Below are 14,561 nucleotides of genomic sequence, written 5' to 3'. Positions count from 1 at the left end.
TTACCTTCCAGTTTGTCTTTGGACAGTGGTATGAAACCTGATCACCTGACAACCTCTGTGAAGACGGGGGGCAACATACTGTAGAAGTTCCATGCAGATAACACCCCTGGAATTCAACCCAGGGCCCCAGAGCTGTGTGGCAGCAATGCTACCCTCCACACCACCATGCTTCCCTTCTTTTAATATTTTTAACACTGTAAAGCTTTTTGAGGGATTTGGCTATGAAAGTTGTTATAAAGTTTTAATTGAAAAAAGCATGAGCAAACTGATTGGGTAAGAATCATTTATGGATGAAAATGGGACGTGCAGCTCCATCAGAAACTGTGTGAGAACAAGCAGAAACTGTGAATAGGCAGAATCGTGGACACTTCATACTCTTCTCAGTGAAAGATTATTGCATGAATTAAATTTTTGTGCTATTTACAAATAGGGTGAAGAAAAACAATATCACTGTGGGCTTAAACTTAGCTTTATTATCCATTTTTATCAATAAAAGTACACTCACGTTGTAGTACAGTAGTTCAAATGAACAGACTGGGCAGGGCATGGGCAGCCCTCCGCTGTTTAAAAAGCAGACTGAATCAGTGTGCAGTTTACCACAGCCGTGCATAGTGAAAACAATACAGTACATTTGCTATACCAAGCATCGCATAGACGCTACAATATCTTACTGCACTAGATTTGCACCGTTGTTGTCAAGGCGCAACTATCCAAGCAGGACAGCTTGAGATTCAGCATTGTCATATGAGCAATAAAATGCATCAAGAGTATACACACACAATGAAAGAGACAGGTTTTGTAAATTTCTTCAGTTTCATTATGGTATATGGTACAAATATTAACTGGTCAAAATGCTTTTTAAAAGGGGTAGGTAAAGAATTACTGCAGTTTCCCTGCATTCTTAATTTCTCACTGAGCACAATTGTTCATCTAAAATATATCCCTGTCAGGGTGACAACAGTACTTTGTTAGAATATTCACTAATAATGCAGAAATCCTATCATGAGATTCCCATCTTACATGCAATACAGCTCATTTTGAGCAGTAGCACAGCAAATTTGTTAAATACCCATCAAAGTGATGCAATGAGGAGTCACTTTTGCCACTCCTTGATTGCATATTCATTGGATAAATCTGTTTTCTGTATCTCCTCAAAAAAAGAGGAAACAGCCTCCTTTCAGAGGTACACCTTTCTGAGGGGTTCTGACATACTACTATCCACACCGATAGAAAACCTACTGTAGTTTCAAATTTGCTTATTATGGGTATCATTTTTTGTGACTATTTGAAGCCAAAGTCCAAATCCAGTCTGCCTTATTTGGTATCTTTCAAATGAGTCCAATTGATAATGGGAAGTGAATTCATGCTTAAAATGTTTGTATAATATCTTTCACACTACAGTCATAGCTTGATGGCAAACCCCTTATATCAGGCCTAATGTGCCTCTGGTTTTCCAAACGCATTTTGATTAAGGAACCTTTCACTCTGTTTACTTCAAGCACCTCATTTACGATCCTGAAATTTAAATGGGGAAAAAAAGAGATGTAACATAAAATTGAAGTAATGAGAAAACAATAAATACTGTAAAAACAAATATCGTCAGTCAGTCTGGAATTCAAATGGTGATGAGCAAATAATTTGTGCTGAGAAAAAGAATATCTCTCTTTCTCTATCTATGAACATGAACTTCTAGCAACACTAATCGTTGTTTGTTCATACCAACTTCTCCAGAATTTTTAAGTTTAGGTACCTAAAAAGATAACATAGTTCTCCAGAGGACTGAAGATCAATAATCAGAGCTCCTATTAGCATTTAAAAAGAAAGGCCCCATTTATCTCTTCATTTTAAATATCTGATATCAGATTGCTTTGGAAGATGATGTCTGGTAAACTGTTTCCTCTCCAGGGAATTTTACTATATACTGTAATAGCTACAATTACTAGAGCTCCTGAACACACTTTCATTGCAAGGCCGCCTGTTTCCTTTTGAATAACCTCTCCAAATATAGGATTTTGAGTTAATATGACTTAACCCAGCAAACTTTTAGATTTTTCCAATCCTGTTTGTTCTGGCTTGCTGTAATAACGAAAGCCAGGAATAACTTAAATGTCAGAACTTCTTTGTCTTATTTCACTATAACAACCGTATGAATATACTGATTGATCTCAATAGCTATTTATAAGTTGAAGTATTAAAACAATAACCAATCTAAAATCAAGTTCATTCTTAAAAACTGATTTTAAGCTTTAAAATTATTCAATTCTTAATGTTGCAAAAGCACAGTTGTACAACATTTTGGAAACAGATTTGAAAGATGTAATATTAAATCTATAATTTAATATATATAATTATTTAGTATATGATTTAATATTCAATATATTTATTATTTGTGGCCACTTCCTTTCTTTCCTTTGAAAGCACATTTATCTGAAAATACAACTTCAAAGAGAGTCTGTAAAATGTCAAGTGAGCAAACATTTATTGAAGTTCTTGAAGCACTGTGAGGAACTATCCACCAAAGCTTTTGTTCAAGAACAAAAGGCAAGGAATGGTGTTTTCTGGGGTTAGGAAAACAAATTCACTTCATACCTTTCAAGACACCAACTGCTGACAAGCATATAAATCACAGGTGTCCCATACTGGCACTCATTTGTGCAGTGACTACATTAAAGATAAAGAACTTCTCTCTCTTCCTAGGTGAAACATTAAATTGGCCCACTGTACGTTAACAGCAGGCTGAGGGGAGTGAAACTCACACGAGCAAGTCTTAAAATCTGGTGCAACATAGTAATCAAGGTCTGATCCAAGATAAGCCTCTCAGCTCAGTCTGCGTATCTTGTGAAATTGGAAGGAATATCCAGGCTTCAAAAGAAAACAAGTCCACTTTTTTATCAAAAACATAGAACACAAAAATCTCACAAAAGGTAACATCTTTGTCTGCTAAGGGCAGTGATTGATAATCAAAATGACTTATAATGGAACATTTTATTAAATAATATCCACACAAGAATTTTACCAAACAGAATCAAAAACAGAAAGGGAAAGTTAAAACCACAACACACTATGAAAAAAAGCTTTGGGTTTAAATAACATGGTAGGTGGGGTTTTAGGGTGAGAGGTGCCATTATTTGTGGTTATAAAAACCAAAGTGCAAGTGACCACTGTGTCAGAATGTGCAACCCTCAAGCAACCCTTATGTAAAGTGAATGTACAGTTGCATTTGCATTTATTCACATAAATTAGAGGGATATCCTCCATTCACATAAGTACTTTGTGCTGTAATCCTGTTCTTTACTTGTTTTGTGCTACAGCACAGGACAAAATATGAAAAGCCTCTCTTTGAACTCACTCCTTATGAAGCTCATCAGGAATTGACTAATTGACTTTCACAATGGAGAAAGCAAGCAAAAAATAATCAATGTTTCATTATAATGTACATTAATAAATAACTTCCATAAAATGTAAAAAAACTTCCATGAAAAAAACTCCCAAGGAATGTGCTCTCAAAAGCATTTCCCCCTTCAATATATACAAAAACATGTTATTTACAATCTGCAAGTGTGTTAAATATGTAGAGTAGTCCTAATGAAATTTGAAATGTTATCCAGGCTCCTGAAGGATAGAATTCAATGGCATCGATATATATGAGAAAAACCTTTTGAAAAGAGATCTCGTAAGTGTTTTCATCATGAAAACATAGTGTCTGTATTTTTACTACTTTAAAAAGCTTTCTACTAATTTCTCTAGAACTGTTCAACTACTCCTTGCTAAGGTGACAATGAGTAATGACACATAATTGTAGTTCATGTTAAAACAGAAGTTTCTGAATATGACCAATTTGTTGTATTTTTACAACTCTTTAAATATTGTTAGCTTGTAACAGGTATTATTGTATCATTCCAAGACACTCAAAGCAAAGGTAATATTGTTATTGTGAAAGGGTATCTTCAACAAAAAAACTAAAAGTGATATGTTTTACTTATGATGGAGAACCAATAAATCTTTCCTAGCACTTCAGTTTCCTAGCTGAAAGTCTAGATATAAATACTGTATATAAACACATTAGTTTTGTTTTCTAATTGGAATTTATCTGTATTCTGAAATGCAAGTACTCAGTTTCACAGCACCAAAAAAGTCATCTATATAAATTTGGTAACTGTGATTTCTTCCTCATTTGCCCATGTCTCCTTATGGCCAGTCAATGTGAGAAGGAATGAGATGTGTGAAGGACACCAAATGGCATAAATTGTTAACTGAATCAAAGGCCCATTTCATCCGTAATTTTTTTTTAATGAAGAGGCTAAAAATCAAGGTTGAATCACTAGGAAAAGACTATGCAGCTTCTATGTGCGGTTGAAAAATAACAACCTATGTAGTCATTAGTACCCTGAAGCACTTCCATGACACCACCTTGTGGCTTTCAACTCTCATTGACATCATTCTCCCTTGTACACTATGTTTCAATAACAACACAAATCAACTCCAAGCAGAGATGTGAACTTAAAATGCATTTGGATTCTGCTTGTGGATGAAAAATACAGTCATGTTGATTGGGAATTGCTTTCAGTTACAATGTCTAATTCATATAAAGATGGTAGACCACCCATTTCAGTTCAACTGTGATACAGGTAGCCTGAGAGCCTGGCGGAGTGCTAGTAGAACTGGGATGACATTCAAAGTGAAAGCCAGCTATCTGGCTTGGGTTCATTGTGAACACAAAACAGAAGATGTTCAGGCTGTGCTCCAAAGCTCAGCTCTATCATACAGAAGAGGTCTGAAGACCCTGTGCAGGAACCTTCCCCTGCAGGCTGCCTGAAACATTGTCTGAATCCAGCAATTCTACAATGCTGTAAGGGGAGCAGTCCTCCAAGCCAAGCTTTCCACAAGCCCATCCACAGAAGCCCTTCTCTAGATCCCGTACAGCCACCCACCACTCACCAAAGGCCCAGGACACTTGTGTGATGGCCGTGTAAAGCCCCAAGGACAGGGAAACCACCATGATGAGGATGGGGTAGAAGATAATGAGAAAAGGGCAGACGATGATCTTGTGCCAGAACGTCCGCTCCTCATTGTAGACCAGGAACACGTTGTACCAGGTTATGGTGCCGTAGTAAAAGGAAGTGACAAAGGATAGCAGAAAGACCACGGGGGCACAGGACAGGCTCCACAGTACTACGTGAGGGCCTTGCCCAACTCCCACCCTACAGGAGCGCTTGGAGCCCTGACCACCCTCGTTCTCCCCTTCGCCCCTCGCAGTCTCCTTGGAGCGGGCCAGCTCCTGAAGCTCCTTCTCAGTCAGCGTGACATGGATGTCCACCATCTGACCTTTCTTCTTCCCACGGGTGATGGTGCCCGTCAAAGTGACATAGCGGCTGTCAGGTGGCACGCTCCAGCCTCCTGTTGAGACAGAGCAGACCATTTATCGCCATTTAGACTCCAGTAAGTCTCTTCTGTGTAGATTGGGAACTTCTCAAGCCATTCTCATATGTAGTAACACTGAGAAAGACCATGGCTTTTCTAAGTCTTCACAACCAAGCAATATAGTTACATGTAGTTACATATTTTCCATTTAATTCTGAGAAAAATAAGAAAGATGACATTGAAGAGAGAAAAATAAAGGTGTTACTGTTTTCTAAGTACTAAATGAGAAAAATATCTTTTAATTTTTATTAACAAATTGTGTCAGAAAAAAATACCCACGGAGGGTGCATGGAAAACAAAATATTTTAGATGAGGGAATTTTCTCGAGTGTTTTGTCAAAGTTTGGTTCTAGTTTCTTCAGCCTCATCTATATGGAAAGATAAACTAATGACACACCTGGAAATTATGCAATAAATCTTCACTCTCTGTCTGAATATAAGAATATCAGATATTTTGGTATGTGAAAAAAATGGTCAGTTGTTTCTAAATTCTGATAAACAGCATGGATTTAATGAAATACCATTGGGTGTGAAGATGTTGCATTGTTTTAATGTCCACCCAGCGACCATTTCTCAACTGGTAGGTCATGTTAGAATTACTGTTAGAAATAGTAATGACCTATGTGCCTTTTATTGCCTCTTCAGTATGTAACAATTACCAAGTCAACCAACAGAAAAGAAGCCAAGTACTATTTTCTCTCCACCCATCTGCACATATTGTGAACTTGTTCATGTTAGTTCTTCCAAATAATACAAGCATGTATACAAGACACAGAAAAGTATCCATTTACAATTCAGCCTATAAGCAAAATCACAACAGGAATTCATCAATAAATCCAAACTCCAACTATCTAGAAATGCAAAAGGCCATAATGTAAAACATTAATAAGACATTAAAATTGGTGTTTCATTGACGATGTTTGGTAAAAAGGAGAATATGACTGAAATAAATTAAGAATTCTAATAGTTCTGAGAGATAATCTGTGGTAAATCGTGTAGCTGCCAGGCATAATGTTCTGCTTGCAAGTGAGATAGAAAGAGAACCAATTAGTGGCAAACAGCAGTTGAGCACAGTAATGACTCAAACTTTTGGCAGGAAGAACCATTTTATAAGAGTTGACTGCAGATAGGAAATAAAGGGAAAAAATGAAATACTGTAGTATTGGAATGTTTGCAATAGTTGGTGCCCATTTTGAATAAACTTCTCAACAATTGCAATGCAATTTACAAATACAAAAAACACAAGACAAATAAATATGAGGGTGAGCAAAAGTTATATTTACTCTGTTTAGGATGAACAAAATGATGACATCTACATATACTCTCCAACATTCCCAAAGATAAAAGATATTTTACGAAGACATTACTGCATTAACATAGTCTGGTGCTCCCACCTGCCCTCCCTTATTACTCTTTCAAAAAGCATTATAAGTTCTACGAAGAGCTGCTGAAGTATGCCATCTTAAATGGGAATATTCCTAACCTCCATGTAGTTCTCAAGCCACAGGCTCCAGGAAAATACTGTTCTTACCTTCTCCACTAGGAGTGCTAAGAAATTTTGCCCCCTCCTCTGAGTTCTTCTCCGCCCCCTCCTCTGCTCCCTGGCCCTCCCTTGCCTCCTTCTCCACCTCTGAACGGTACACAATGATGGATTCTGGCCGGGGCTCCTTCTTTCTCCTCTTCCTCCTCCCTGTGCCAGTATCTTCTTCCTCCGGAAGGGACCCTGAGGCCTCCGATCTCCGCAGGGAGGCCAGTCTGGGACTCTCAGCACCCCGACGACTCATTTGCTCCATGCTGAGCTCCCCCTGGGACATGTCTGCCCTCATGGCCTTTCCAACTTCTCAAGCAGTGTAGTGGACAGCAGCAGGCTCCATCCTGCTAGACCACAAAGTGCACAGCTGCACAACTGGATTACTGGCCCATTCACAGACATGCTGTATCACAATGTACAATAAGAGACATTCATAAGGAGCCCTTTCCACACAGCACTGAAAGGCAATAAAACTTATTCAATTAATTTCAGCTCTTACAATCCACAGGCTTGCACACAATTTGAATCTGAAGGAGAAAACCACTTTATTAAATATTACTTCATATTCTCATATCTACAGATGCAAGGTTATTTAAAGTAATCAATTAATTTTCTATTTCACATATTTAGTGATTTACAATGTTCTGCAAGACAAGTAAAAACTCACTAGCACCAAAAATCCTGAGCAACCAACATATAGGGGGTGTTTCTTCCCCTTCTGCGTCTTTCCATCCTCATAATTTGATTCATCAATTTGAATGCCCAAAAGAGATGCAGAGGAATTCCAAACAGTATTGCAATTCTACGAGAAGCATTTCCATGTTCTGGAAAACAAAGACATTGCCAATTTTCTGTCAAAAGCTAAGAACGTATTATTTTAACAAAATAGTTTAGAGCAGCTTTAAACTATATTATAATCTTTGTGAAAGTGCAATTTTTCCAAAAAACACTTTAAAGTATGTGTTCAGCAGTTTTAAGATGATCCACTTTCAAAACCCTTCAGGTTTTCCCCTTTCGTAGTTACAGAAACAAGAGTGCAGAAAAAATAAAGAGAACTGGGAACTCTTCCTCTTCTACCTAACAACTACTCATTCTACATAACCTATCTTCCCCCCTGGGTCCACTGCACACTAGACCGCTTTCCGCATCCTTTCTTGTTGTGCCGTCTCCTGTGAAGTGACTGAAATCACCAGATATATCCAATCTTTAATATTTAATATCGCACTTCATGTAATCCGAAGCTACTCCAAAATACACATTTCGTTTTAGGTTTCTGTTGACTGTTAACGTGACGAACAGCATCTCGACGCATCCCTTCACTTATTACAAGGTATTATGGGAGTATGTGAGATTTTCTTGCTGTTTAAAATAGCGTAATATTCTGCCTAACCCAAAAACCAACATATTAATTATCATTCATTATACAGCAATATATTCTGAGACCATTAACTAGTAGATGGGCCCAAGCCTCTTCCAACTAATTCATTATTGAAGGTACAGTAGTGGGAATCTGACCAATACATAGAAATGTCTTTTTTTAGGTTATGTTAGAAAACCCCGACATACAGTCCCAACGATCTGACAAACGCAATATTCTCATATATGGTGAGAATTAAAATACATAAGCAATTCGTTACGTATTCCTCCTTTAATTAGTGGAGGCTACATTAATTATTTATACGGGGATAAACAGGGAATTAAAAGATTATCTGAGACAACATTAAAGCACTCTCAGCATCTGATCCCCCCCTCAAAAGCATTCTCACACACCCCAACATCCACTCTTTTGTTTCGGGTAGATGAAAAACAATACATTTTTTTTCATTTTTACTTAAAGCGTAGCATCTTACCTTAAAAAGAATGCGAGGCACCCTATTAAATCAGGTCTGACAGCTGTATTGTCACTCTCATTTAATTATGACCGCAAACAGTTCACGAAATGCAGCAACACCCAGAATACTCTCCGCCTCCGAACCAAGCTTGTGTAAGTAGCCGCACAAAGGAGCCCGAGAGTCGGATATCAGGGTCGTGTTCAGCCCGCCCCCCATACTCTCCGACCCCTGGTGCTGCCCAATCGGGTAGTTACGCAGATCTTGTGCAAAAAATTATGTACTCCATAACGAGGCTCGGGGATGTGTCTGCCTGGAGATTAGAAAAAAATCGAGTCTTTTGAAAGCTGTTATTTATAAACGCAGTCTCCCATAATTGGAATTTAAGTGCAAGAAGCAGGTGGCATTCAAACATAAACTTGGTATCCAAAATCGTTGTTTTTATCTAGATAATGCACCAGAAGGCCGTTTCAAATGACAAATACAATTATTCTAATTATATTGTGCTCTCCTTAGGTATTTGATCAAATCAAGGCATACAGTATATTGCAACGTTTAAGATCGCGAGTCTGTCCGTTGCACCTATGCAATAGTATTATGACTAGAGTTACGTATTTTGTAGTATTCATTATAAATGTATTTTATTAAATGAAAAAAATATCGCCTTGAGGCTCATGTGGTTAAATATGTATTCATTTCACAGTTACACTTAATTTATGCCAGAAGTCATATCATACAGTGGTGTGAAAAAGTGTTTGCCCCCTTCCTGATTTCTTATTTTTTTGCATGTTTGTCACACTGAAATGTTTCAGATCATCAAACAAATTGAAATATTAGACAAAGATAACACAAGTAAACACAAAATGCAGTTTTTAAATGAAGGTTTTTATTATTAAGGGAAAAAAAATCCAAACCTACATGGCCCTGTGTGAAAAAGTGATTGCCCCCCCTGTTAAAACATAAATCAACTGTGGTTTATCACATCTTTGGAAAGCTCAGTTCAATTTCTCTAGCCACACCCAGGCCTGATTACTGCCACACCTGTTCTCAATCAAGAAATCACTTAAATAGGACCTGCCTGACAAAGTGAAGTAGACCAAAAGATCCTCAAAAGCTAGACATCATGCTGCGATCCAAACAAATTCAGGAACAAATGAGAAACAGAGTAATTGAGATTTATCAGTCTGGAAAAGGTTATAAAGCCATTTCTAAAGCTTTGGGACTCCAGCGAACCACAGTGAGAGCCATTATCCACAAATGGCGAAATCATGGAACAGTGGTGAACCGTCCCAGGAGTGGCCGGCCGGCCAAAATTACCCCAAGAGCGCAGCGACGACTCATCCAAGAGGTCAGAAAAAAACCCACTTGCCTCAGTTAAGGTCAGTGTTCATGACTCCACCATAAGAAAGAGACTGGGCAAAAATGGCCTGCATGGCAGAGTTCCAAGACGAAAACCACTGCTGAGCAAAAAGAACATAAAGGCTCGTCTCAGTTTTGCCAGAAAACATCTTGATGATCCCCAAGACTTTTGGGGAAAATACTCTGTGGACTGACGAGACAAAAGTTGATCTTTTTGGAAGGTGTGTGTCCCATTACATCTGGCGTAAAAGTAACACAGCATTTCAGAAAAGGAACATCATACCAACAGTAAAATATGGTGGTGGTAGTGTGATGGTCTGGGGCTGTTTTGCTGCTTCAGGACCTGGAAGACTTGCCGTGGTAAATGGAACCATGAATTCTGCTGTCTACCAAAAAATCCTGAAGGAGAATGTCTGGCCATCTGTTCGTGACCTCAAGCTGAAGCGCACTTGGGTTCTGCAGCAGGACAACGATCCAAAACACAGCAAGTCCACCTCTGTCAAGTCCAAAATGAAGACTTTGGAGTGGCCTAGTCAAAGTCCTGACCTGAATCCGATTGAGATGTTGTGGCATGACCTTAAAAAAGCGGTTAAGGCTCGAAAACCCTGCAATGTGGCTGAATTACAACAATTCTGCAAAGATGAGTGGGCCAAAATTCCTCCACAGCGCTGTAAAAAAACTCATTGCCAGTTATCGCAAACGCTTGATTGCAGTTGTTGCTGCTAAGGGTGGCCCAACCAGTTATTAGGTTTAGGGGGCAATGACTTTTTCACACAGGGCCATGTAGGTTTGGATTTTTTTTTTCCCTTAATAATAAAAACCTTCATTTAAAAACTGCATTTTGTGTTTACTTGTGTTATCTTTGTCTAATATTTCAATTTGTTTGATGATCTGAAACATTTCAGTGTGACAAACATGCAAAAAAATAAGAAATCAGGAAGGGGGCAAACACTTTTTCACACCACTGTATATCATATACCCCGGCATCCTGGCCAAATTTCCCATTGGCCCTTGCTAATCATGGCCTCCTAATAATCCCCCTCTATGAATTGGCTTCATTACTCTGCTCTCCTCCCCACTGATAGCTGATGTGTGGTGAGCGTTCTGGCGCACTATGGCTGCCGTCGCATCATCCAGGTGAGGCTGCACATTGGTGGTGGTGGAGGGGAGTCCTCATTACCTGTAAAGCGCTTTGAGTGGAGTGTCCAGAAAAGTGCTATATAAGTGTAAGTAATTATTATTATTATTATTATTATTATTATTATCACTCTGCAACTCACAATTAGTAACCCACTGATGCTTAGCACGTGTGAGCCTGGTCAGTACCTGGGTGAGAGACCTCCTGGGAAAAACTAAGGTTGCTGCTGGAAGATGTGTTAGTGAGGGCAGCAGGGGGTGCTCACCCTGTTGTCTAGGTGGATCCTAATGCCCCAGTATAATGATGAGGATGCTATACTGTAAAAAGTTGCTGTAATTTGGATGAGATGTAAAACTGAGGTCCTGACTGTGGATATTAAAAATCCCTGGGTGTTTCTCAAAAAGAGTTGGGGTGTAACCCTGGTGTCCTGGTCAAATTTTCCATTGGCCCTTACCAATCATGGCCTCCTAATAATCCCCATCTATGAATTGGCTTCATTAATCTGCTCTCCTCCCCACTGATAGCTGATGTGTAGTGAGCATTCTGGTGCACTATGGCTGCTATCACATCATCCAGGTGGATGCTGCACATTGGTAGTGGTGAAGGAGAGTCCCCATTACCTGTAAAGCGCTTTGAGTGGAGTGTCCAGAAAAACGCTATATAAGTGTAAGCAATTATTATTATATAATAATACAGTTCTAAAATTTTCTCAATAAACTGTGGTTTACAGTAATTTAGTTGTTTCACAAGAAACATAAACTGCTGGAACTGCACTCATTCTACAATGCCATAAACAGCTATGGATTTTAGAACACTCTGCATTCTGTACTTTATTTCAGTTGAATTTTGACCTTATTTGGATCATACATACTGTATATTGGATATATTAACATACAGCCACATTGTCATCAACACATTGATGACTGACAGTTACAGGACATAAACATTTCAGGGCAACCCATTATTTATGTTTTCAATTGCTTGAATGACTAGCACCACTATTTACTCACACCTTTGGCTCTATTTCAGGTGTAACGGCAAGGCTTGTTAATAATACAAGTATTAAGTTTGCTGCTCCCTTGCCAGTCCCTCTCTCCTTCATTTCAGTGGTGCTGGATACAGAGAGGCCATTCCATTTGGTTCAGATTTGAGGTGTTTTTCTATCTGATGGAGTTTCCTGATAAGGAACAACTCCCAAGGCTGAGATTCTCCAGCCACCCTAATAAATGGTCATCTCTGGCGCCTTACTGTCTGGGAGATTCCAAGGGAGAGTCTCATCCCAGGTTGTTTACAACTCTAATGTCAGAGAGCATGGTTACTCATCCTCCACCTCGATCAGCCAATCAGGAACTGGTAGGGCAGGTAAACCCCACGTGGGTCTCGAATGCCCACGGAACATTCAAACAATGAATGACCGTAGTTCCTCCAGATAAAACAGGCAACACAGGGCCCAGAAAGTGCCCTTCCAGGACATTCTCAGACTCAGATGGACAATCACGTGACGGCCAGTGTGTCCGAGTGCCAGGACTTTACTTTGTTCTAAGAGTCGAGACCGGAGGTCGCCCGCACGTAACCAAACGATCTGCCCGAGGTTAGCCCAGCAGCAAGCCTCGTAAATCGCCGGTACCCCACCGCGAACGCTCGCCTGATCAACGAGTGAACTACGGTCAGAACTGTCGACAGCTGAATCTCAGGATTCAGGACTAGCGCTACATCGGGAATGAACCGGTCTTCGTCCCGTCTAAAGAGTGTGACTTGCTTGGACCGGCAGTCACTTTCCGTGTGCACAATCTCTGCTAGTTAAGCCAGGACTAACTAGTCGGTCTTAAGAGAGCCCACTGCCAGCGCGCCGCAACAGAAATCTCTCCCTCCTTCTCCCACACCTCATGCCGAACCAGCACTGCCTGGCACCGGGCCAGAGGACGCCGATTGGACGCAGCAACAGCCTGTCGTTGTTCCTTTGTGTCCGCTGGAGATCTGAATCCACACAGGCTGGATGAGTATTCAACATTCTGCATTACAGCTCGAGAATTCAATTGTTACCTCAACCCAGTTGATATCAATTTAATTCTTATGAGTGATGTACGTGCCTTTGAGTATCTAGTGTAGAAGTTGTAATCAAAGTTCATTTACGAAATGGTATAAATGAATGGTATACTGAATGTATGTCTCTCTTGGTGTATGACTCTTCGTTATTGAATATATACCTTTTGTATTCTGCTAACCCTCACTCTTAAGATCTGGTATGTTTATATGCACATTTTATGTATTAATAAATGTACTGTCGAGTATTAGTATCCGTGTGTGTGCGTTGCTGAGTTATCCAGCAAGATCGGTTTTCTAACAGCCATCAAAGAATCATTTTGTGACTTACTGCTACAATTAATAATTGTCCCAGTAAATGCACAAAACCCCTACAAAGGTAATAGAGGTACTAACCATGATCAAGAAACTTTTCTTTCAGTGTTTCCAATTATGCATTCAGAATTATTGTACTGATTTAAAACACAAATAATATTTTTGATTTTATAAGAAATGATGAAGTTCCATTTCAAATGTACATTTTAAAGCTACACACTGCCCTTGCTCTCTTTACACAACATACAACAAATTCAAATCCCTTACATAAGAATTACTTCCAATACATTAAACATGAATTCTCTAACATCTAATTTTTTACCTCAGTAATAAAGGATTCTTAGTCATTTTATATGATAAAATTATATGATACAGTACCTTGCAAAAGTACCAATCCTTTGGTGTTCTATTTTTGTGAAATTACAAAATAATGCATACTCATTTTTATGACCCAATATTTTATTAAAAACCAAAATGCTCAAACTAAATAAAGAGTAAGATAAATATTTTTAAGTTACAGTAAATGTCAGCAGAAACTAAAGAGAAAACACTGAAAAATGTTGATTCCATATTTGGTGAAAGTACCTCTGTCTTTTTGGGTTAGTCTGTACCAACTTTGCACACCAGCTTGGACAACGTCTACCCATTTGTCTTTGCAGATGTGCACAAACTTTCTAAAATGATTTGGGTATCACTTATGGACCAATAGGATTCAAGGCAGAACTCTGACTGGGTCACTCAAGTTATTTTTGTTTTGTTATTCTTAAGCCACTCCAGTGTAGCATTGCCCTTATGCTTTGGAACATTGACCTGCTGAAAGGTGTTTTTTGACAGAGTTTTAGGTCTGAAGCTGGTTTTCCTCTATGATTTGCCTATCCTTTGCTCCATCTACGTCTTGAGATGCTTCCCAGTCTCTGCCAATGAGG

General features: G+C 39.1%; 1 protein-coding gene across 4 annotated transcripts; it reads right to left on the bottom strand.

Moving 5' to 3' along the window:
- Positions 1-453: 453 nt before the first annotated feature.
- On the bottom strand, positions 454-8,976 carry tmem169b (transmembrane protein 169b). 4 transcript variants are annotated; one of them, XM_088931275.1, is made up of 3 exons: positions 8,802-8,976; positions 6,952-7,775; positions 454-5,397 (listed from the first exon to the last, which is right to left on the bottom strand). In XM_088931275.1, exons 2-3 carry the CDS (start codon positions 7,244-7,246, stop codon positions 4,760-4,762), a joined length of 933 nt encoding a protein of 310 aa, XP_088787401.1. In that variant the 5' UTR covers positions 7,247-7,775; positions 8,802-8,976; the 3' UTR covers positions 454-4,759. The 4 variants fall into 4 exon arrangements, with proteins under 4 accessions (XP_088787401.1, XP_088787402.1, XP_088787403.1 ...); XM_088931276.1 differs by having other exon boundaries at positions 6,952-7,318; positions 8,802-8,947; XM_088931277.1 differs by having other exon boundaries at positions 6,952-7,295; positions 8,802-8,919.
- Positions 8,977-14,561: the final 5,585 nt, after the last annotated feature.

This window comes from Atractosteus spatula, chromosome 13 (assembly GCF_055471065.1).
Source record: "Atractosteus spatula isolate fAtrSpa1 chromosome 13, fAtrSpa1.hap1, whole genome shotgun sequence".
Taxonomy (NCBI): domain Eukaryota; kingdom Metazoa; phylum Chordata; class Actinopteri; order Semionotiformes; family Lepisosteidae; genus Atractosteus; species Atractosteus spatula.
The sequence above is the reverse complement of the archived record's forward strand: the minus strand, read 5'-3'. Positions and strand labels throughout refer to the sequence as shown.